The sequence below is a fragment of the Pleurodeles waltl genome, chromosome 3_1 (assembly GCF_031143425.1).
Source record: "Pleurodeles waltl isolate 20211129_DDA chromosome 3_1, aPleWal1.hap1.20221129, whole genome shotgun sequence".
Taxonomy (NCBI): Eukaryota; Metazoa; Chordata; class Amphibia; order Caudata; family Salamandridae; genus Pleurodeles; species Pleurodeles waltl.
Genome location: NC_090440.1, coordinates 1,330,324,095 through 1,330,349,850, shown reverse-complemented (window position 1 = coordinate 1,330,349,850; position 25,756 = coordinate 1,330,324,095). Strand labels below are relative to the sequence as shown.

At 40.3% G+C, this 25,756-nt stretch overlaps 1 protein-coding gene across 1 annotated transcript; it reads left to right on the top strand.

Moving 5' to 3' along the window:
* Positions 1–11,544: 11,544 nt before the first annotated feature.
* GPR39 (G protein-coupled receptor 39) lies at positions 11,545–25,341 on the top strand. The gene is made up of 2 exons (XM_069224679.1): positions 11,545–11,720; positions 24,353–25,341. The coding sequence occupies exon 2, from the start codon at positions 24,404–24,406 to the stop codon at positions 25,307–25,309; it is 906 nt and encodes a 301-aa protein (XP_069080780.1). The 5' UTR covers positions 11,545–11,720; positions 24,353–24,403; the 3' UTR covers positions 25,310–25,341.
* The last annotated feature ends 415 nt before the right edge of the window (positions 25,342–25,756 follow it).

The following is a 25,756-nucleotide window of genomic DNA, read 5'->3' as shown; positions in this document are numbered from 1 at the left end:
GCTGCCTATGTGAATCCTCCATGGCGGCGGAGCGCGGATTCTGACACCCCCTACCGCCATCCTGTTCCTGGCGGGTCTCCCGCCAGGAACAGGATGGCGGTAGGGGGTGCCGCAGGGGCCCCCGTAAGAGGGCCCCACTTAGTATTTCAGTGTCTGCTATGCAGACACTGAAATACGCGACGGGTGCCACTGCACCCGTCGCACCTTCCCACTCCGCCGGCTCAATTCTGAGCCGGCGTCCTCGTGGGAAGGATGATTTGCCTTGGGCTGGCGGGCGGCCTTTTGGCGGTCGTCCGCCAGCCCAGGGCAAATCCCAAAATACCCTCAGCGGTCTTTCGACCGCAGAGCGGTATTTTGGTGGGGGAACTCTGGCGGGCGGCCTCCGCCGCCCGTCAGGGTCAGAATGACCCCCTATAATTGTTGTTGATAATGACATCTCCACTTAGTTAAGACAAGCTTGATATCACTTTATTTCACAATCTCTATGAAGAGTTCACCATTAATCAGAATATATATGAGAGATATCAAGGAATGCAGCTCTGATCCCCAGCAATCCCATCACAACTGTCATCATATTTACGAGAAGGGCACATCATTTTATTTCTTGATAACATTCATAACTGATCCTTGCAACAAAATAGATCCAAACAATTTTGCAAGAGAGATAACTGGTTTTATCACATTATGAGTCTTAAAGGTATGTTAATATAAATAATATAAAAGTACCAAATTGTCTTTTCAATTTCAATCTTTCTAGCGCCTATGCAATTTATGTCTGGATATTAGCAATAGTCAAGTTCTCACCTCAAAGTAACTTGAATATTTGTAAGAATGAATTAAGTTCAATATGTTGTATCTAATATCTCTGTTAACTATTTCAGACAATTTCAGACAAAGAAGACTCAAAGAGTTGTTTATTAAAGTTGAAAATGTACGGGAACGAGAATAATCAAAATTGTGGAATGTGATGTGCGTAAATAAATATTTAGAAATTGACTGTGTACCTAGGGGGATAAGAATCAATATTTCTTTTAGCAGTAGAGGACCTGGCAGAAGACAGTTTCATTAGGTGGCAAAGAATGTTTAATGAGACATCAAGGTATTAAATGGGTATGCTCATTGAACAGGAAGACAGTCAAAGACAGAGAATCAATAGAGAGATAGATGAAATCAAGAATGATATAACGGCCCTCAAATGCCTTGAAAACAAGAGAAATACTTACGATATATTAGATGACGTAATGTTTAAATTACAAGAAGAAACAAGGAATTGAACAATGTCCAAAATCTTTATAGACAAAAAAGACAATAAGATAGGAAGAATATATATATATGCCCATACATTTGATAGCACAATTTGTAAGAAATCTGTGGAAAACACAGGCAAAAAGAAAAGAATTAAGGAAGCCCCTAGTACCAGTACTGTGTTGTCTCAATGCCAACAATAGCGGCTCTTACTCAGATACTTCAAACAAAAATGACATGACAGTCACAGATCAGCTTCTTTTTTAGAGGAGCTGGAAAGAATGAAGATGACTGAACAATGATGTTCATAAGGGTCAGGGATGGGCACGGAACAAGGAGCAAACAGCAAGAGGCAAAAGAGGTGGTAAAAGCCAGAGGAACAGAGCGGTAGAAAAAGATTGGGTGAGAACAAGGGCCCAAATTGGAAAAGTGGAAGGAAGGCATTGAATAGAGACACTAAATTCAGATAAACACCTAAGCCATATAAAAGTGAATATATTAAACAGAAGACTAAATATTGCCCCTTCAACACATCTTGATAAAGTACAGGCCAATCATGATCTACTGAGATCTACCAGAAGCTGAACTTGAAAATGTTATTTGATAATATGCCTAATCAATACTATCTAGACACAAGAAATATATCTACTCTCTATACTAGTACAGGACATAATAATGGGTTGGAAGCAATAAGGTTTTTTCTAATTAAGAATGCTTCTAAACCTCACCCACTTTGTATTAGAGAATAACTTCTTCTAAATGAAAATGAGTTATATCCTCAAGGACACAGGACCGCAATGGACTCCAGGTTTGCTTCTTCTTATGAAAACCTTTTTATAGGTCTGTATGAGAGAGAGAGCATGGTTAGAGCAGATAATAATATTTTTCAGACAAAATGACATATTGTGGAAGTTAGACAGATATTATAATGATTTGGAAGAGTACTGAAATTGAACAAATGACTTACCATGAACACTTAAATTGAACTTATTGTAATGTGACTCTTAATTTGGAATTTTGCCACAGTAAGATAGTGTTCTTAGATATGGAACCTTTTGTGTAATCGAGTCCCTTAATATCTAGGCTGTATAGAAAACTAACATCAGTAAGTTATGTGCTTCATGTAGAAACAGCGCACTCTCAGCAAGAAAAAAGATAATATTCATTATGGGGCATTACTAAAAGCAAGAAGAATTTGTACTTCAGTATCTAACTATGCTAAAGAGGAAACATTCATAGTTTCTCCAGAGAGTATATATTTTCAGTGGTAGAGAAAGCAATGATAAGGGCAAAAATCAATTTCTTGAGAAGGCTTACTTAAAACCAATTTGACATCCTTCACAATGTACAGGATGGACAATGATTACATTTTCAGTGCTTGCAGAAGCTTTGAGAGGCTCTTAATCTACATGAGGATTTGAAAAACTTTCTGACAAAAGGTTCGGCATACAGTAGAGCTATAACCTTGAATTAAATTTTAAGCCCTAGTGAGACCATAAGATACCTTACACAAATGAAGTGGGAACTAATACTGTCAAAAGATGTTGGGTGTATCCCTAGCATCCCTAATGGATATTTGAAGTATGGAACATGTAACTGATGTACATTTGTAATTGATGGGCCAAGTGAGCGTTGCTGAAGTGAGTATGGAAAGAAATACAAAATCGTATATTTTATAAACCATAACTCCAAATTTTGCATTGATCTAACTGTGGCTTGCAGGGCAATGGCTCAACGAAACAAAACGTGAAAGAAAAATGGAGGGATTATTTGTGGGCTATGAAGAACGAAGACAAAAAATATCCCATAGTGACCCACCTGCAGAATGTTAGTACAGTATCTACCACTATTTTCATTAGGTTCATGTTGATAGAACAAATAACATTGAATAGACAAGGCGAGACACAGAACATAGATTATGAAGACAAAAACATTTTGGACAAGGATAATCCAAACTGTTAGAACATGACATAATATTGACAGGGACCGCTACACATTATTATGCTGACAAAGGAGGATTGGTGTTTTGCTACCACACTATCTGAGTTTGATAAATCTGAGTTGTCATAAGCTATTAGTTAGTCTGAATATCTAATGGAGTATCACATCTGTCTGAAACAGAACATCATATATTCAATTAGTCAATTTCATACTTAGCCTGCTAATGGATAATGGTGAGAAGTATGTCCCACATGGCTATTTATTCAGTTAGACTGAACACAATAGTTCATGAAGAAATAGAAATCCACCATATGGGGCAAGTTGTTTGATGGATTCACTTTTACCTATTTAATCAGCTATAGCAACTTTATTAGAAATATTTTGACAAAGAGATCTACGCTGCACGCGTACACAATCACTTGTTTTTCGATAGTAGTGTATAAGTAGTCTATATAATAAATGGTAACAGGAAGTTGGATATTGATAACTTCTATATCTAATTAAGATCTTGCAAAAATCCCTACAAAATAGGTTAACAAATTAAATTCATTTAGTTTTGACTTAAGAATTAATGTTTAATATGATTATCCAAATAGATAATTATCAATACTTAGGTGGTCACAGCACCAGTTATCAAAAGTAAACACAGATAGCAGGAGCATACAATATGCCTTATATATAAATATGTTCAAAAATAGGGAGTTTGAGAATAGAATGACTTTTTCTCCAAAATATGCTATCCCTTTACTTTTTTATCTCTGTATTTTTCATTTAAACCGGTTTCAAATAAAATATGCAATATAAATTTGTAAAACTCCTTAAACTATTACACATCTATCACTTGAAATAAACTTGTTCATATAAACAAGACTACAAGTTTAACCAGTCATCAAAACAAAACTGCAAATGTTTGAAATCAGTCTTTTTAGAAATAACACTTTCTGGTAATCATTGTGGCTGAAACATTTGAGTGGGGAGTTCAGGACTGTATTGTTATATTTGAAATTAAAGATTTATTTAATAATATATTTTGTATTACTGCACTAAATTAAAAATATTGTTCTATATATTGCCACCCCACCTTGTTTTTTGTAATATTGATACTATTTGAGACAAAATTCTGTAGACTTTCAAAAACAATCAGTATCTTTTCACTCTCCATAAATGTAACACTTCCTGGTCTCACCTCATGGGTTTGAAAGTTTTGCACACCGTATGCTAAAGTACAATAGTAGAGGCAAAATGGAGTCTGGTTTCCTAACTGCAAGTAGTGTGCCACTGAGCAGGATGTACAAGTACAAATTTAACTGATGAGTAGATGATGGCAATTAATGTTAGCTTGTTATCTTTCTCTTTTCCATGATTCTTTAATAAAAAGCTTAGAACATGTGAAACATGACATATGTTATCACAGTGATTATTGTGTCTCAACAGATATCCGTTTTGATGGAGGCATAGAAGAGAGAGAGGATAAACCTGCTAAAATTGGAAAGGACAGAGCCTACGACCACTGTTACGGATTGATGAGTCTTTGTTAAACTACTTTGTGAATTAGTTGTGTAACAAATCATGACAGAAGTTGTCATTAGAGAATCACAACTTCCCATCATTTGAATTACTTTGTACACAAGTCGCATGCTCCAGGTATATCAACTCTTGAAGCCCTCACAAGTTTCCACAGTTCAGAATAGACATACAAAGAATATTGGGCCTCATTATGAACACGGCCGAGTTGTAGTTGGCTGTCTAAACACAGACCGCCAGCCCGGTCAGGACCCCGCCGGCCCAATGAACAACATTCCGCTGGGCTGGCAGGCGGAAACAGTGTTTCTGCCAGCTGGCCCAGCGGAATGCTGGGCCTGGACATTGCCGACAGCTCCACATGGAGCTGTTGTCAATGTAGCAGTGCGGTGGGTAATCCAAACTGTAAACCGGACAGTGACATGCGCGACGGGGCTGTGCACGGGGACCCCTGCACTGCCCATGCCAAGTGCATGGGCAGTGCAAGGGCCCACAGGGGGGCCCCAGGGCCCCCATTCCGCCAGCCTTTTCCTGGCAGGGGAAACCGCCAGGGAAAGGATGGTGGAACACAGGTTCTTTATCCGGTGGGCAGCGCTGCTTGCAGCGCTTCCCCGTCAGAAAAGGAACTTCGCATTGTCAGGCTGCCAGGCGGCGGTAGCCTGGCGGTGGCGGTGTTCGCCTGTGGCAGTCTCCCAATGAACATAATATGGCGGTCCAGACCACCGTGTTCATAATGACCGCCATTGTGTTGGTTGTTTCGAGTTTCTATTCTGAATGACTTTGCATGCAACTCACATGCTCTTGGTGTACAGACCCTTGAAACCCTATAAAGATTTCACAGTTTGGAATAAGATAAAAGACAAATATTGTTTTGTTTGGATAACGTACATCTAAATTCATGGTATGTCCCTAGAGATTTATAAAAAACATTATTGAGCTAGTCTCGATATGATGCTTAACGTAACAATAAAGTTAAATCCCTTCAAGAGGATTCCTTGTAGACGGAATTAAATCATGTTGAGGCGGATTTAAGTATGTTATAGGAATGCTGTGGCCATTCAATATTAGTTTTGTGTGAAATAGGGAAAAGAATAGTACATAAAATTCATAATAACTCTAGTAGGATGAACTTTGCTCTAAACAAGTTGAATTCCTGTTCACTTGCAGACCTTGGCGGATATATTTAAAAGAGATAATGGATACAACATATTGGACAGAATTCATGCTTTCATATAATAATCATGTAACTTTCAGGTGAGAACATACTTATTGCTAGGATCCAGACCTGAAATGGGTAGTCTCTAAGAAGATGGAAATAATTGAAAAGAGAATTTGAGTGGTTTGATATTAAAATAACTTGGAGATTTATAATGTGACAAAACCAGCTATCTCTCTTGTGGAGTTGCTTGAATTAACTTTGTTGCACAGGTCAATTATTCATGTTATCAATAAATTAAATGGTGTGGTCTTGTCTTAAATATGTTGACAAACATGATTGGATTGTTGGGTATCAGAGCTCCATTCCTTCACATCTGAAATATATTTTGATTAATGGTGCAGTCTTTATGGAGATTGTGAGATAGATTGATATCTTGATATCACACTTGTCCCAAATAAGTGGAGATGTCATTGTAAACAATGAATACATTGGATTTGCTATTATAGTTTATTGATGAGGATTACCTCAAACAATGTACTGGCTGGCTGTTTTGATACTGTACTGTATGGGTTTGATAAAATAGACTCATGACTAAAGGAATACCTGCTGCTTTGAAAGAATCACCTCAGTCTGGCATCTTTGTGAGGCTTGGACATACTTTGGATTTAAAGATGAAACCTCCTTTAGGGTGCATATTGGAAATTTGCCCTTTCTGGAGAGTCACCCTGATGTTTGTCTTTTGTGCTGAACCTTCAGAATTCTGTGCACTTTACCCCTTCAAACCAGTGGTAAATTGCTTATGCTCCTCCTTTTTAAACTTGGCATACACCCAATTGCCACATTTTATTTACTTATATGTCTCTAGTAAATGGTACTACCTGTGTCCAGTGTGAGTAAATTAAATGCTACTAGTGAGCGGTAGTACTCCTTGTGCTACCCTGTGCAGCAGCCCTATAAAGCAGTTCTCCAGGACCTGCCACTGCAGCCCGGTGGGCAGTTTTAAGCTGCCATTTGGACCCAGCTAAATACATTGTTTGCCTGGCATAAACCTTCCTTTTTCATACTGACAAGTCACCCTGGAGGAAGGTTGTAAAAGCCCATAGGGGACGGCTCATTGTATTTAAAAGTAGGACATATGTGGTTAATGTTTTACATAACCTGGCAGGAAAAACCTCCAAAGTTGTTTTTCATTGTGGCAAGGCTGGCTCTCCAATAGGTTAACACTGGTTTCCTGTATTAGATCTAATACATGCTAAATTCAGTTTGTGACCAAGTAGAGAAATATTTAAAGGACTTGGTTTAATAGAAATGTAACTTAATGGTCAAGTCAGATTTTATATTACTATTTTAGAAATTACACTTTTAGAAAGTTGTTATTTTCGAGCCTAAACTCAAAAGGTTTTCCTGCCAGTATCCTGCCATTGCCTCAACCCTGGTTGCTCCCCAGTGGTGAGATGTGTATAGCTCTCAGACACTAAGCAAAGAGCTCTGGGTGTGAGGAGCGGTTGCCCCCTTAACAAGATGGCCTGGAGGCTGTGCCCAGTCCCTTCCTGACCTTCAGTGTCACTATCCTGTCACTGACAGATGCAACTCGCACTCAGGCCTGCCTCCCTTTTGTCTCTCTAGTCAGGCTGGCTCCACACCCAGTGAGAGGGGAAGAAATAACCATAACTGTTTTAGGGGTGGACAAAGGATTACCCTCCACACACAGGCTGACACTGGGCATAAAAGTGGAATACACAGTCTTCTCCTCGACTGACTGAGAATCAGAAGAAGGACTGCCACCCTCTCTGAAAAACCTAAAGGAAGACTGGACCTGCTTCATTTGAATCCAGTTCCCCTGAAGGGACTTGATGGTCAGTTGGCTGACATCCTATTTGAGCTACAGGGTCGCAACAATCTTTTAGAGGTTTCTCTCCCTGCACCTCTCTTGCTGACCAGTTCCAACTGGACCTGCTCCTGTGCTGCTTCTAGTTTCTGTTTGAGTGATCCTTAACTCCCAAGTGATGCCTCTCAGGTCATGGTCCATTGGTTAGTGTTAGAGTGTACTCCCCCCGACCCAAACAGCAAGAAGTAGGACAAAGATGCTTTTTGACACCTTTCTCCGTAGAGACCCAATGGAGACCGATTTGATGCAGTCATCAAATTGCCAGTCAGCCAGAACCTGCTGATTTGTCCGGCTGATGGAGATCAGACGTCCATAAAAGTTTTAAGACGGAACATAGAGGACTTCACCAAGACCGATGCTAAGCTAAATCTGATTGATGTGGAGGCCTTCCCTGGCACAGACTTCGTCCACTCAGAGCTTTCCCACCTTCGTCAATGACTACACTAGGACCCTGTTCCTCAGCAGCCTGTCATAATTAAGGCCCGCTCCGGATACAGCTTGCAGATTGCCACACCAACAACTCATTGACTACCACTTTTTCACCATAAAAGTTTTTAAGTCATAGTGTAAATTTTCCACCGCAATACACTTTGTCCTTGTATCTGACTGTAAGGCCATTACAGTCAGCCTTAACTTTTGACTTTGACTCATGCTAACGTGGCCAGATACCCCGTGTTTGGCACTTTGTGCTTTTTGGTGGTAGTTTTAATTCAAACTTTAAAAAGTTGATAGACCCGGTTCTACTTATTAGTTTGTTTTTGGGTTTGGTGACATTATTACATTTCACCCCATTTTTCTTAATTGGTTTGGGATTTTTCTTGTATGATGTTTTCATTGTATTACTCTTTGAGTACAGCATGAATACTTTACACTCTGCCTCTAAATTTAAGTCTGACTGCTCTGTGCCACAGCTAACAGAGGATTAAGCAGAGGTGTATTTAGTGACTTTTGTGGTTCACCCTGACAATGACTGTAATTTTTGAGGTGGGTTCTCACCACCAAGTGGAGAAGTGTGGCACAATGGTTAGAGCGGCATACACTGATGCAGAGATCTGGCCTAGGACTAGGGTTCTATTCCCGCCTTGGCGGGTCTTGGCCTCAATTCCCTTGGACCAGATAGTTCTCGCCTTGGTGCCTAATCTAATTAATGGGTCCCACTCTGTAAGTCTGGGCAATAGCTTGCAACAGTGCTTGGATGCCTGGCTTCCCCCTGGGGGATTGCCCAGGAGTGGGCACCTCACAGGGAAAAGCCAGGAGGGGTTCTGCAGCGGCTTGCATATAGCACCTTGAGACCCTAATGGGTGAGTAGTGCGCTATACAAGTGCGAAGTTTATGTTTTACGTTTACCACCTTCACTTAATACTCCGATTTCTTACAGTACAATTCATTTCAAATGCACGATCGGTGGTGTTGGAGATTAAGGCACTTGGCTGAATGTTCTGAATCCCTAAAATTTCAGTTTTTAACATCTCAGAGCACAGCATTAGGAGGAGCAACATCTCTTGTTGAAGTGATTCATGTAGAATTCTCTAAAGAAGAGGGAGAAAATAGCAATGTATTGTGGATATGGGGCATTTTACTTATCCTCTCATGTGAATAATTTGAAAGTGTGCAAAGCCATCTGTAAAGTTTTAGAATAGAAATTGTGCCAGGGAAAGGCAGAAAAAACATTCATGTGGAGCAAAAGACCTGTCCAATCATTTGCAAACCAGGCACAACATCATTCATGCAGCCAGGCACAACATCATTCATGCAGGAAGAAGTGGCCAGGAGCAGAAAAAAGATCCAGGCGCCTTACCTGAGGGAATTGTGCATGAAGACTGAGGTGAGGTTATCCTTTTATAATCTAGGGTGTGTAGTTATACTTGTTTTGTGCTGAATTTGCATCATTTTGTTACGCAAATTCAGTGCAATACTGACTCCATATTTATACTTTGGCGCTAGACCCATCTAGCTCCAAAGTTATGGAGTTAAAATCATTTTTTGGATGTGGAAACCTACCTTGCGTCAATGAGATGCAAGGTAGGCATTACTGTGCAAAAAATGACTCTATGGCCTTAGTGCCATATTTATTTCCCCTGTGCTAAAATCACGCACGGGGAAGAGGTCAAATAATGCTGCACAGCTTGGTTTGCAGCATTATTTAACATCTGGGTCAAGGCAGGTATTATGGGACCTGTGTGCCTATTTCTATGGAAATAAGCTCACAGGTTCCCTCCCCAGGCACCATGGACCCCCACCCACACCAGAGGGACAGCGGAGAATGGGGGACCCCATCCCAGGTAAGTATAGGTAAGTACAGGTAAGTATTTTATTTTACATTTTAAAGTGCCATTTGGGGCCCTGAAATGGGCCCCTCTACATGGCATTGGGTGTAATGGCCATGCCCAGGGGACACTGGCCCCCTGTGCTGGCCACTGGGGTTGTGGGCTTGACTCATATCATGTCTAAGTCATGTGGTATGGATGGTTTTGCATCAGAAAATAAAGCTAGGCTGGTTAGAGTCATTTTTTTTTTTTACTCTAACCTGCCTAAAGTCATTTTTGGTGCAAAACCCCCTTCTCCCATACCGCCACCCCCACCCGGCTAACGTCATTTTTTTTTAACGCTAGCCCACCCTTTGCATTGGCTTGCACCATTCCACAAATATGGTGTCCGGCTGGCGCTCAGCAATGGTTTAAGCCAGTGCTAAACTTTTTGATGCAAAACTGCATTAATGCAGTTTTGCATCAAAAAGTATAAATATGCCCCTAGATATCCTGCATTTCAGTGTTTGAGTTGCTTAACTAATGGTATTCTAGTAATTGTTGTAATTGATTTTTATTGACCTTGATCCTTGGAATATACATAAACAAACCGGAAGTAGAGCAAAAGGGAGTTGAACGAAGATGCAGGAATGGATATCGCTAAATGATAATGCTGCAGGAAAAACATGAATTGCAAAGTCAATAAGTCCTGTCTTGTCAAACCAGTGCACTGGTTAGTTTAAAAAAATGTTTTGTAAGTGTATGCCTCAAAAATAAAAAGAAGAAACCAAAATAAAATGCGCTGCAGCCTAAACGTGGCAGCCGTAGAATTGAAAAAGGTACAGTAACGAAATTAACCAGCACTTATAATTTTAATTAAGCCAGGCAGGTATACTTAAAACAGGCATATGATCGATTTCTAGTTTTGATGGATCTCACAGGAAAACGTGATTCTTTTAGGACCGAGGAAACAGTACTATTAATGTCAATCATAGTATAAATTAACCAGTGGCTGAAGTGGGCTGACATCTCAACATGCAGCATGGTTTGGTTGGAGGAACCAAAAAAGAATGATAGTTGAACATACCAAAGGATGAAGAGGACTGATCCAAAGCCTCTCTGTATATACACACATGCATTTTTTATTTAGCCATTAAAAGCCAAACTACACGACCCAGCATACAACTTGATGTTGGCTTAAAAACAGGTCTGGTTCGGATGTGGAATGCCAAAGGGGGTGTTTGGCAGTTATGCTGTTCTCACATTCACTACGAACTGTCATATTTTGTTTTAGACCTTTGGGATCGTGTACCGTCCGTAATCGGGCCTCAGGATTCACCCCTCCCTTATTTGTTAGAGTAAAGTCGGTATGGTATCGCCTCAAATCGGTCAGCCCAGGGGTTTATCTCCAGTAAAACACCTCCTCCTCCCTTTTCCGCTGTGATTCACCAGGCCCAGGTGCCCAAACACTACCTCCTTTCTTCCTGCACTCCAGTCGTGCAAGGTAATGATTAACAGAGTACAGAACGCTCGTGAAAGCCTGAGACGGTTCACAGCGAACGACCAACTTTGAATGGGAGAAGGAATTTGTGACAAAACACATTTTGTTGTACATGTGGATCTTTTACCAAGAAACAAAAGTTGGTTAATAAGCAGAAGACTGATGCCGAAAAGCATTGTGATGTGAAAAGGCGACAATATTCGTCTAGAACAACTTAAGGTAGGAAAATTAAAAGTGATTTCTGCCTGTTTGTTGGTCAAACATGGAGTATTCATATCTGTCAACGTTTCAAGACAAAAAGGAGGGTGACATTTGCATACGACTGCAAACACACTCGTCGGGACACGAGTGTGCTGAGGCCGGGGGGTTGTGCCTCTTTTGAATAATTTGAAACATTAATTAATTTACAGAATTGTGGACAGTAACACAGGTCAGCGCTGGATATAGTTTACAGAACACTTTGCAGCTTTTAAGGCTCGTTGGGACCTCCACTGATTAAAATACATTTTGTTGTAAATGAAGCATTTAACATTTAGTACACCAGTAATACGTGACTTCAAGATTCTGTGACACTGAGAGTCGTGGCTCATTCGCTACATGCAAGCCTGGCGCTTCGAGGCGTACACTAGGATTTATCCTCTAAATCAGTGGTTCTCAACCTTTTGACTTCTGTGGACCCCCACTTCATCATTACTGGAGCCCGGGGACCCCCACTGACTCCTTATTGGAATCTGGGGACCCCCCCACTGAGCCATTACTGAAAGTTGGGGACCTAATCTATTAATTTTATTTATTTTTTAAAGCAGCCACGGACCCCCCCCGAGGAGGCTTCGCTGACCCCCAGGGGTCCCCGGACCACAGGTTGGGAACCACTGCTCTAAATGAAACTTTTTTAATGTAAGGTCATAATAGAACGTGTTGAAACTCATTTTGCGGCCATGTGATTAATAAAGAGAGAAGTGTTTAAAAGTGTATACTTAAAAGAACACGAAAATTAGCTTTACACGGATTAACATATGAGCACCTTGCTGGGAAGGGCACTGCCAATCACAATCCCATGTTTGGAACAATAATAGCCACAGAGGTAAGGCCCCTTCCTCTCTACTATAGGAATAAGACAATACGGTCAGGGATGTGCCTTTGTAGTTCAGATGTAGAGTGGAGCACTTAGAGGCACGATTTCAACCCCGACCGAATAAACTGTGAAATCCTGGACATACCTCCCTGCCTTCCTGTCCTCTAGTGGTTTTACCTCAAAAGATGTGCCTAGCGGTTGCTCGGTTTGTTTTCTTGTCTTTAAGAGAGAATAGTCTTTTAGCTATGCAGAAGTCATAAGGATGAAGGAAGCATGTGAAGGAAGGGGTACATAAGGAAACAGTAGTGAATTTGTGTTTGGTTGTTTTTCTGCATAGTCTTGTTTTCACAGCTCATGATGTTTCTACTAATGAGGACACCCATGGAGTATTTGTATAAGTGGCCATATTTACTAAATATAAACGTTCTTTTGATATGTCATAAGTGATCATTATTCTGTTTGGGGAAAGGTTTTATCTGTGTTCGTTTTTCTTCCTACAAATATTTTATCGATGTTCCTTATGTTTTAATTGTATTGACAAAAAATCTGATTTCCTTCGGCGATCATGATGGTGAACTACCGCACTTCAGTTTGCTATGAAGAATGAATGTAAAACTGCCTTATTTACAATAGTGGAACACTCCATTGACCTTTGCTAAGCTACTGCTCATGCAAAAGATTGCTACATCTCTATAAAAGTTATTATGGTGAAAAGAAGGAATAGCAAAGGTTTGAACCAAAGGCAATACTGCAAAATAGTCTCTAGTCGTGCTCTCTCAGCGCCCTTGGGCTATTTCAGTCATTGATTCTGATCTTGGTCTGGAGATGCCTTGGAGGCTGGAAGGGGAATCAGCTGTCACTGTTCCGTTTTGTACGCCCATTTCCTGACAATCCCCGAATATGGGGCCAGATGTAGCAACTGACGAATTTGCGAGTTGCAAAGTGCGAGTCCATGCGACTCGCAATTTGCAACTCGCAAATTCGTATGCAGTACGGTGTCTCAGACACCGACTGCAACTCGCTATGGGGTCGCAATGACCCACCTCATGAATATTCATGAGGTGGGTCGCAAATTGCTGCCCCATAGCGAGTATAGGCACTCGCTAACATGGAGGCCTGCTGACGTCAGCAGACCTCCATGTTCGTGACCTGCTTTTAAATAAAGCAGTTTTTTTTTTTTTAAGTGTAGCCCGTTTTCCTTACAGGAAAACGAGCTGCACTTAAAAAAAAAACGAAACCTTTAGTTTCGGTATTTTTTCAGGGCAGGGAGTGGTCCCTTGGACCACTCCCTGCCCTGAAAAAATATTTTCGGGTCCAGTCACAAACTGGAAGGGGTCCCATAGGGACCCCTTCCAATTTGCGAGTGGGTTACCATCCACTTGAAGTGGATGGTAACTGCGATGCCATTTGCGACCGCGTAGGCGGTCGCAAATGGTATTGCATCCCACTGCGAGTCGCAAATAGGAAGGGAACACCCCTTCCTATTTGCGAGTCGGAAATGCATTTTGCGAGTCGGTTCCGACTCGCAAAATGCATTTCTGCATAGGAAACTGCGTTTTGCGACTCGCAAACGGCAAATTTTGCCTTTTGCGAGTCGCAAACAGTTTCCTACATCTGGCCCATGATTCTGCCAGCCAACGCTGTTTGGAGGGCAGGAGGTAGTGTTTTTTGCACTACCGTGCTGGGTTCAACTTCACCTCTCCCGACTCATATGGTATATACCTGGCTTGGTGCAGTCTGCTGGCTGTGCAGGGCCATTTCCACAGTCGAGGCCAAGGACAAGGCCCACAGTGGCCTCCCCAGTGCAGGGCACATAAGGCTTGCTGATGGAGTTATGGGGACCTGCTCTTTGGCCTCCCAGGGCCTGCGCACAGTGGTGTAAATCCTGCCCCTTCTGGCTGTTGACAAGCCAGTGTCAAGGACAATCCTGCAAATCACAAACAAATTCTGGTATGAGTGACAGTTGCTCAGAATTGTATTACAAATATTTAGGAGGAACAAATCGTATTCCAGCACGGCTAGATGGGGGAAGTGTAGTGCATACTGAAACCGAAATGAGAGGCAGGTCAGTGCATCTTCAGGGGACAGCCTTGTTTTTCGGATGTGCAGCTTCATCAAATAGTGGAAGTGTACTGATTGCAATCCTGTGGCTGGACAGTGGAGATCCAGATGCTGAAGAGAAGGGGGTGGAGGCAGAGTTATCCTTGGATACTCCAAGCGGGCCATACTAGCGAAGTGCTGCTCATTAGTACTTCCAGATCGCTGCCATTTGGTAGGCTTCAGAGACTGATCAAAGTGAGAAGGTTTCTACGCAGGGCATTCCCTTTTGCCTGTGCATGATTACTGCGTCATGAGAGCAGCCCGGTGCAGAGAACTCACACATTATTGAGCCCTTGTTTCGTATCCTCCTGCTTTGATCCAGCGTCATTGTAAGTTGCGCCATCACCTTGGACAAGGGCTGCGTCTGAGGAACAGCTCAGAAAGACATATAAGAGCACTATCCAAACCCGGCTGTGAAACGTTTAGACAGTGGATTCACATCCCATCTCTGGAAAATGTTTATAAAAGTGTGACCCCAAACCATCCCACTTCGGTCCAGTTTGACATTCCTATTGACTAAAGAGGGAAGTACTCCGCAGCATGCTCCAAGTACTGCTGTGTGACCAGGGCCAGTTTGTACATGACAGCCACTCTCCCAGAGGTGAAGGACATTACCTGGTGTGTGCACTTTCTGCTGGAAGAGTAGAGGGTCTGCTTGGAGTACAGAAGTCAGCCTGTCTGCTTAGAGAGGGCAGGATTGTGCTTGGCCCCCTCAGAAGGAAAAACTGTCCAGGACAAAAGAAGCACAATGTGTTTGTGGCATGAGGAATAACCAGAGGATGCAATTGACTAAAGAGGGAGGGAAGCCAGGAGTGCCCCCTGTGTGAAATGGTCCATTTGTATCCCTGAGCATTTCCTTCTGTGAACTGCGCCAAGACTTCGAAATGCCAAGCATTTGCACTGTGCCCTGTAAGACTGTGCCCTGTAAGACTGTGCTGCCTGTGTCAGAGCTGAGATCCATCACGGATGATACAAAAGCCCTGATCGTACAGAGGTCGCAACTGCTGAAAACATCCACACAGGCCATAACTGCCCATCTAAGCTCTCTGTCGGCACCCAGCCTGGGAGGATGCTGCTGCAGATGTTTACGATTGTGTAAGCTTCTCAAGCTGAACACATACAGAAGTCACATTCTGAGTGGGGACACTGCCGAGTCCTGAAGGACAAAGTTCACCACAGCCTGAGCAGCCCGCTGAATGCACCCATCCCACACTGCCAGAGCTGCATTTACAATAAGTAGATAACCACGGTGCCTGAACCATGAGGGGAATAACTGACTGAAAAAGCAGCAAAATTCTGCAATGCAATGCCATTCATAGACATCATTTAAACGTGAATTGGGGAGAGCAAGCAGGACTTTTGAGTGCATCTAAGCTTAGGAGTACTTTGAGTGAACTGAACCTGTGCATAATGCGTGCCTTTTCCTGTGTTACATACTGGGAGCTGTAAACAATAGGAAACATGAATATCAGGGATAGTGCACTGAAGATTGGAAACAGTATTACAATAATGTAGCTATGAACCCTAATTGCACTGTGTTGTATTTTGTTTTGCCCTGTGAGTAAAATACTTACTCTTTAACTCAAAGATAAGCTCTGGCCTGGAAAATATGTTATTGTGCTTGTTGGCTGACTGGTTACTTCTGAGTTTTGGTAGGTTATACTTAACTGTATGTGTAACATTCAGCCAGTCCTGGCTTTTAGCCAACAGCATGCTATATTGTGTGTTTTGTAGTTTCAAAAACACTGCTAGCATTGGCTCAAGAATCCTAGCATTAAAACCTTTTTGCCTAAAAAGACACGACTGGCTGAAAGATTCATATTTGACATTGGATTACATGGCAACTATGTTAGCACCATTTAAAACCACAGAAAGCTGCACCGCAGCCTACTTTTTAGTGATTATTATATAATGTATTTATGTTGTGTTTTTATTGGTTCCACATAATACAGAGGTGTCACTGGAGTTGTGGATTGTCATATACGTCTCTAAACTGTCTATGTTGAGTGTGTTTTCAGATCCACTATGTATAATGTTAAGGTGTGTTTGATGGTTAATCATTAAACTGCTATTCTTCTGCTGCTTTGAAGACAGAGCTGTCAATTTTCCCAGTTCCATGTGTCAGTAGCTTTGAAACTTCCTGTCTATATTTTTTCCTTATGTTCGTGTACTTGTAGTCATGTTTAGTCCAATACATACTTAGGGCCTGATTTAAGAAAAGTGGCGCTGCATTCAGTGCAAAGCCACTTTTCTTGCGCTCCTTAGTGCCCCCTAATAAGACCATGTGTGCAGCGTATCTAAGATACGGCACACCATGGCAGTAGTTAGGGGTACTAGCGTAAAAAAAAATGTATGCTAGTTCGGAGCTTTGCAGAATTAGAGTCAAACATTTTGAGGCTAATCCTGCAAAGCCCATTGAGGCACATTGAAAACAATGGTGTGCCTTCTTTTAATGCCAGGTCTGAGCAGGTGTTAAAAGTGGCAAAAAAATGAGACAAAGAAATACTTAAGATTTGTTTGCACCATATGTTGGCCCCCCTAAAAGGGGAATGCCCGCTTTGCATATATTATGCCTGGCGCAGGCATCATGTAGCACAAAGGGTTACAAAGAGGTGCAATACATGCACTGCGCCACATTGTAAATTTGGTGTGGCGATTTTGGCTATGTTGAGCCACATTAGCATAAGAAAAAAAATGACGCTAATGTGGTGCAAGGAGGCGCTAGTAGCTCTTAAATCTGTCCCTTAGTGTTTCAAAAACCTGGCTCGGATCACCTACTCACTTATGGAATTTGGAAAATTCTCTGTGAAGATTGTTTATTTTTTCATATAGGTTTCTCTAGTGTAAACAGCAATTTTATTAAGATAGTAGCAACAGATAATACTAAAGAATATAGAAAACAATACATCAATATATCTAAAAGCAAAATAAATAAAAATGAGAAGAAGTGAATATATAACAGTTCTGTTCATGCTTCAAAAATGAAAACTAAAAATTGATCTTGAAGAACAAACAACTGTATAATTCATTACAATGCTATGTTAATACAATAGTAAACATTTGTTTAAGATCTGCATTTGTATGTTTATATGACCAGCACAAAGTATTAAAACCAGTATTAAAATTAGATAAAGTGCAAGGAGTTAATAGTAATCTGTTATAAATAAAATAAAAAGATTGAGTCGTACTAGCAGTGTTTGAAGATTTATAAATCTTAGATCACATTTTTCCAATACACCTACACACCAAGAAATATTGAGATGAAACTTCCATTCGATCTCAACATTAGATTTTACCCATAAAGTATTATCTTTCATATTCACTTTGCATACATTAGAGGCTTTCAGACCAGGTGATAAAATTAATGTAACATTTATGCTTTCTGTACGTGGATGAGCCAGGAACAGAAAGAAAAAATATTCAACACAGCAGTGGATAAGAGTTGATAGTTACCATGAAAGGAAGTTAATAAAGAAAATTAATGTTATATAATTATAAATTGGAAGAATATAGTCATCTTGGAATAATTGACCAAAGCAAATTAATCCATTCTTCCTCCGAGCAGACCAACAAATAGCTTTATTGTTTATTTTTATGAGTTTCCTATGCCATGTATCTGTTTTTTGAAAATCATTTTTTATTTTAAAAGATCTCATGAAATTGAATAAGTGGCACAACACTACAAGTCTTTTTAGAGAAAAAGATAAAACATTTTGAAATGAAAAGGATCAATGTGAGATTTCTCAAGATCAACCCAGATAAGTGAGTATGTATTAACTACACTGGCTAATCAAAAAGAGGACTATTTGAATATAAAAGCATAACAATAACAATGACCATCTGGAAAGTTCACTCCACCTTCAGATTTTACTAATTTAAATCAGGCAGGTGGAATTTTCTTGTTCCATAAAAATGTATGTAAAAGCAAATTAAGTTTTTTTTTTTTTTTTAAAAGGAAGCCGGGGTTATTAACTAGTAACATAGATAATAAAAATTAAACTAATATGCAAACATAATTTTATTAGTGTTCAACCTCAACCTCAAGGACAAAAATAAAGGATTCTGATTCCATTTGCCAGATAGAAGTTTCAATTCTACTTATCAGATTAGACATGTTTATTTTTACAGCATCATGAACACATTGCATGAACTACAAGCCTATGTTTTTATTTTTGAGGGTTTTCATGAGCAGCCCAATTGTTGAAACATATGTCTGAAACACAATTTATTTAGCAGTAAGATCTCACATTTGTCTGTGTTAAGTTTATGCCCAGAAAAACGTGAGCATGATTGAACCTCCTTTAGATAGATTGGGATAGTAACTTCAGGATTAGGAATATATAAACTAATACCGTTTGCATAGAGTAATATCTCTAGGTGGAAATCAATATGAATACACCCTTTGAGTTTGTTATATTGTCTAATCCTAGAGAGGAAGGATTCTAACACTAAAATAAATAATAAAGGAGAACGATAGGAGCCTTGGTGAACCCCTCCAGATAAAGAAACAATTGTTGAAATTAAACTAATTAAAAAGTTAGATGCCTTAGTTGAAGAATAAAGTATCAAATATATTTAATAATCTTTGGTCTGAAATCAAACCAACAAAGAAAAGAGTATGAAAAATAAAATTCCAGTGCATTCTGTCAAATGCTTTCTCTAAGTCTAACTGAAGTTTGAGCTAAAGGATCTTTTTTCAGAACAGATTTAACAATAATGTTAAAAAATACCCTGGTATTATGAGCCATTTCTTTCCCATTCACATAGCCTACTTACTGTTTGCATAGTAGTATATGAAGAAGAGGATCAAAACGTAGGGCAATTAGCTTTGCAACAAGCAATTTTGTAATCAACATTTACTAATGATATTGGCTGAACATTTTACAATATTGATGCTCTTTGCCCTCTTTTGGAATTAAACAAATCAATCCATCTTGAAAAGAGTTTTGGGAGAAGCCAGCATCTAAACATTAGTTATGAAAAGGAGAACTTTGGTAAGGAATGAGGAGAAATCATCATTAAAGTTGACTGGACAAACATTGTAGCCATGGGATTTACTACATTTTAAAAGTTTAAGAGCCTTCAAAATCTCATTAAGAAATATGTTCTCATTGCAAACACTAAAATTAGTGTCTAATGATGAGGATTTAGTAACAGAAGTAAGGTAATTGATAACATCTTGTTGAATAGGTTAATTTTCTGAAGTATATACTTTTCTATAAAGCCATGAAAAATATCAAAATCCTTGAAGGGCAAATAATTTGAAAATATATATATATTAGTCAAACTCTTCTGGTTCCTTTTTGTTTTTTAATAAATGGCTAATAATTTACCATATTTATTTAAATCACCTAATATTTAGCCCCAGTTTTAATAAAACATAGAGGGTAATTAAGTAAACTTTTTATTAAATTGAATTTTTACCTTCACTGATCTTTGCAGTATCACTGAGGAATAGGTATTTAATCTTATCTGTAATATGCTGTAGATACGTCTGAGAGGAGTGTTTCATTCCTGCCACAATAGTAAAAATTAAATATTTTGCACAAGCTTTAAATGTATCCCAAATATTCAAGAAAAGAATTCCAGTCTAAGCACGTAGATTAACAAGCTCCTCCATAAAGATCTCAAAGGAATGCATAATATCAGAGTAACCTCCACCTCCCACCTTTTCTACAAACAAATTTAAACTCAAGGGAAATTATAACTGGGCCCTGGTCAGAGATAACAGTGGCTCCATTTTGCATATTTAGAAGGGATTGAGAGAGGGACAGATTTAAAAATAAATAGTAAATTCTTGATTAGGAATTGTACACAGTGGAGACATGTATAAAGGTAATTGTTTGTGATCATCAAATAGCAAGCACCAATGTACAAGTGTGTCTTTGAAACATTTTGCGATTCCCAGTGTGTCGCAAATAGATCTACCTCATGAATATTAATAAGAAAGGTCTCAGTTTGAGACCCATTGGGAATCGCTAAAATTACAAGTATTCAAATGCTATACGGAGGTAACACTAATAATATAGAAGAAAATGTAGAACTCCACTCTCACTTCAATAAATGTAGGTCGCCATACATGTAGAAGTAAAATTCCTCATAGAAGTATAAAGCAACCAACGCAAGTGCAAGGTCAGTACAAGTAATTAAGGGGTAGATTTAACAAGGTTTTGCATTGCCCTTGAGCCAATCAAAGGGGCGCAAGGGCAACACAACACCTAAATGAAATTTATCAAGCCACGCAAGTCCACCGTGCATGGCCCTTTGTGGCTTGATAAATCTAGAGTAATGCAAGACAGCGCAAATCAGATTTTTCTGTTTATGATTAGTTCAGGTTAACTTATAATGTGGCGGTCTTCACCTCCAGGACCGCAGCGATAAGACCATCACCGCGAGTGTGGCGATTTTAAGAACGCCACACTCATAAGTAGGGCCCTAGAGTTTAGGCGGTGTTGGTGTTCCTGGACCCTGAGAAAGTATTTGACTTGCTGGAATTGTCATTCTCAATGCCCTCACTACGTATGATTAGGCCTGGGTAAACACATTCTTAGCCTAATTTTGCGACTATACCTAGGCTCTAATGCAAGACATTGAGCGACTGGACATACTCTCTGAAGCATTCCAGATCCACAGATTGACTGCACAGGGGTGCTCCCTATGTCACTGCTTTTTATTGCAATGAATCCACTGACAAGTTGGTTAAAATAATACCACATTCTTCGAGGGCAATGTTAATACAGGGAGATGTTAGACCTGACAGCCTTAGGGTGGTCACCCCCAACTTTTTGCCTGCCTCCCTCCACTTTTTGACACTGCTTTTGCTGGTTTTAGGACTCTGCACACTTTACCACTGCCAACCAGTGCTAAAGTGCATATGCTTTCTCCCTTAAAACATGGTGACATTGGCTCATACCCAATTGGCATATTTAATTTACTTGTAAGTCCCTAGTAAAATGCACTACATGTGCCCAGGGCCTGTAAATTGAAAGCTACTAGTGGGCCTGCAGCACTGGTTGTGCCGCCCACAAACGTAGCCCCTTAACCATGTCCCGGATCTGCCATTGCAAGGCCTGTGTGTGCAGTTTCACTGCCACTTCAACTTGGTATTTAAAAGTACTTGCCAAGCTTTAAACTCCCCTTTTACTACATATGAGTCACCCCTAAGGTAGGCCCCAGGTAACCCAGAGGGCAGGGTGCTATGTAGGTAAAAGGCAGGACATATATCTGTCTGTCTAAGATGTCCTGGTAGTGGAAGACTCCCAAATTCGCTTTCCACTGCTGTGGGGCCTGCTCCTTTCATAAGCTAACATTAGAGCTACCCTCATATCCTGTTTGAGTGGTAGATCCTGATTAGAAAGGGGTAAACAGGTCATATTTAGTATGGCCAGAATGGTAATATGAAATCCTGCTTATTGGTGAAGCTGGATTTTCTATTAGTATTTTAGAAATGCTACTTTTAGAAAGTGAGCATTTCTCTGCACTCATATCCTTATGTACCTTACAGCCTGTCTCCAATCCACGTCTGAGCTGGGCTGGTTGACAGCTCCCTTGTGCATTTCACCCAGACAACCACAAGCACAGGATGCTCAGTCACATCTGCACTCATCTTCATACTGACTGGGAGTTCCTGGGCTGGAAGGGTGGAGGGCCTGACACTTACATTTCAAACGACAGTGGCCTGCCCTCACACAAAGGACTGCCAACCCCCCTACTGGAACCCTAGCAGACAAGGTTGTACTGAAAGGGGACCTTATGCACTTCAAAACCACTCTTTGAAGTCTCCCCCACTTCAAAGGCACTTTTGGGTATACAACCTGGGTCCCTGACCCTACCAAATGAGACACTTCTTGGGACAGACACTCTGCACCTGAACCTGCAACTTGCCAAGAGAAGTACCTGGCTGCTCAAAGGACTCACCTGGACTGCTTTACTGTAAAGGACTGCCGCCTTGCTGTTGCCCTGCAACCTTGCTGGCCTCTGCCTGTGCTGAGAAGTAAGTTTTAATAAAAACATAGAGGGTAATTCAGTAAACTTTTTATTAAATTGAATTTTTACCTTCACTGATCTTTGCAGTATCACTGAGGAATAGGTATTTAATCTTATCTGTAATATGTTGTAGATACTTCTGAGAGGAGTGTTTCATTCCTGCCACAATAGTAAAAATAAAATATTTTGCACAAGCTTTAAATGTATCCCAAATATTCAAGAAAGGAATTCCAGTCTAAGCATGTAGATTAACAAGCTCCTCCATAAAGATCTCAAAGGAATGCATAGTATCAGAGTAACCTCCACCTCCCACCTTTTCTACAAACAAATTTAAACTCAAGGGAAATTATAACTGGGCCCTGGTCAGAGATAACAGTGGCTCCATTTTGCATATTTAGAAGGGATTGAGAGAGGGACAGATTTAAAAATAAATAGTCAATTCTTGATTAGGAATTGTACACAGGGGAGACATGTATAAAGGTAATTGTTTGTGATCATCAAATAGCAAGCACCAATGTACAAATGTGTCTTTGAAACATTTTGCGATTCCCAGTGGGTCGCAAATAGACCTACCTCATGAATATTAATAAGAAAGGTCTCAGTTTGAGACCCATTGGGAATCGCTAAAATTACAAGTATTCAAATGCTATACGGAGGTAACACTAATAATATAGAAGAAAATGTAGAAGTCCACTCTCACTTCAATAAATGTAGGTCGCCATACATGTAGAAGTAAAATTCCTCATAGAAGTATAAAGCAACCAACGCAAGTGCAAGGTCAGTACAAGTAATTAAGGGGCAGATTTAACAAAGTTTTGCATTGCCCTTGAGCCAATCAAAGGGGCGCAAGGGCAACACAACACCTAAATGAAATTTATCAAGCCACGCAAGTCCACCGTGCATGGCCCTTTGTGGCTTGATAAATCTAGAGTAATGCAAGACAGCTCAAATCAGATTTTTCTGTTTATGATTAGTTCAGTGAAGCAGTAAACAAATGCAGCATAAAGTATGTTGTAAAAAAATGGCGATCACATTAATTCAGTTTTGTTGTCTAGAATATAAATAAATATTGTGTCAAACTTTGGTTAGCACTGGCACCTGTTCTGTTCAGATAATTGTTGTGGCCCAGCCTTGCTGACACTTAATGGGCCCAACCCCTTTCTTTGGTGGCAAAGTAATGCACTGCCTTGCATCACTCTAAACTGCCAAAGTGCAAACAGACTACATCTTAGGTGTCATTTAGCTGAGTGGCACATGTCTGGATTTCTTTGTTGTTAAATAGTAAATCTCTTTCTTTTTTCATGTTTAAAGTTTTCCTTGGCATTCTAATAGCTTTGTGCATTTTTGTAAATTGTATTGGCTGTGAGATACACCTAACACTTTATTCGTTCCTTATGCAAATTGGAACTTTCACACTTTGTACTGAGCATTTATTATGGTCCATTCTTTTTTCAGTTGCTAGTATTCTGTGCAGGGACAAGGGCAACATAGTTTTGTAGTTTGCAGTTTACAATTGTGCAAAAGAAATGGAAAATACTGACTAATGCTTGATATAATTTGGTGCGACCATCAAGCACTGCTATTTACATTATTTACTGCTGACAAATTCAAATACATCTAGCAAGATAAATGTACATGGTTAAGTTTAAAATTTATATTCTGTTGACCTTATTTTATATTTTTCCTAAAGGTCAGTTGTCATCTCTCCTGGAGTTCTTGATTTCACTGATAGCCACCAGACATGGGACAGCAAAGTGATGTGGACCCTTGTGATCTTCTCCTGGGTCACGAACACGTGCCTGATTTTGAGATGAAATTCTGGATAAAGATTACATTAACTGTGTTGTACAGCCTTATCATGTTGGCTGGAGTACTGGGAAACAGCATCACCATCCAGACATGTAAGATACTACAGAAAAAGGGCTACATGCAGAAAGGTGTGACGGATCATATGATCAGCTTGGCATGCTCTGATTTACTAGTCATCTTATTGGGGATGCCTGTGGAGCTGTATTCAGTCATTTGGTATCCTTTATCTTCAACCCATGGGAACATCACATGCAAAGCCTACTGCTTCCTCTTTGAAGCCTGCAGTTACACCACTGTTTTTCATGTGGCCACCTTGAGTTTCGAGCGCTACATTGCCATTTGTCACCCTTTCAAGTTCAAATCCATTTCAGGGACGTGTACTGTCAAGCTGATGATCTGTTTCGCCTGGTTCACATCTGTCTGTGTTGCACTCCCATTCATTTTTGCGATGGGGGCTGAGTATCCTCTGGAACCTGTTGTCAACTACAAAGGTGCTCATAACTGTAGCAGGCCAAGCATGTACCATCTGTTCCCTGGAGGCCCACAATCCAATGTGACTCTCTGCACCCCCATCTCTTCTAAGTGGGTGGTTTTTCAGTCCAGTATCTTCTGTGCCTTCATTGTCTACATTTTGATTTTGGGGTCAGTGGCTTTCATGTGTCGCAATATGATGAAAGTCCTTATGTCTTCCAAGAAGGGTACAGTGACTGTGAAGGGTTCAAGAGGGAATAACATGGACTGCATGACCAAAACAACAAGTACAGAAGCCAAGTCAGCACGAAAACAGACAATAGTATTCCTAGGTAAGATTCAAAGAAACATGATTGTTTTTTCTTGATGATGCTATCATTACTGGACATAGGAATGTGGATTGAGTGGCAGAAATTGTTTATCTGGTTTCAGAAATGTAGCAAGCTTTGTAGCCGTACAGCCTTTTAGTTTTCATTGTGTATCTTTTGCAGGATCTTTATGGAAGTTGATAGAATATCTAGGAATGCATTTGTCTTCTGACGCTACAGACACTGGTATAAATGTAAGTTCCTGTAGGATTTAGAACATCCTTTTTAGGCAATACTTGGTATAACCCAAATTGCTTAATAAGGGAATGGTGCCCTCCCCATATATTGTGGATTCCTGATTTAGTATTTAAGTTCAAAGATTTTGTTTCATAAAAACTGAATATGGGCACAATATTGAACTAGTTGGGGACACTGGCAGTGCAGTGGTCTCACACACCATCTTCTGAGACATGTTGTCAGTTGTAAATACACCCAATGACAAAGGG

Bases quoted from the DNA above. Each gene is read 5' to 3' on its own strand.
- GPR39 (XM_069224679.1), top strand. From the start codon at position 24,404: ATGGGACAGCAAAGTGATGTGGACCCTTGTGATCTTCTCCTGGGTCAC.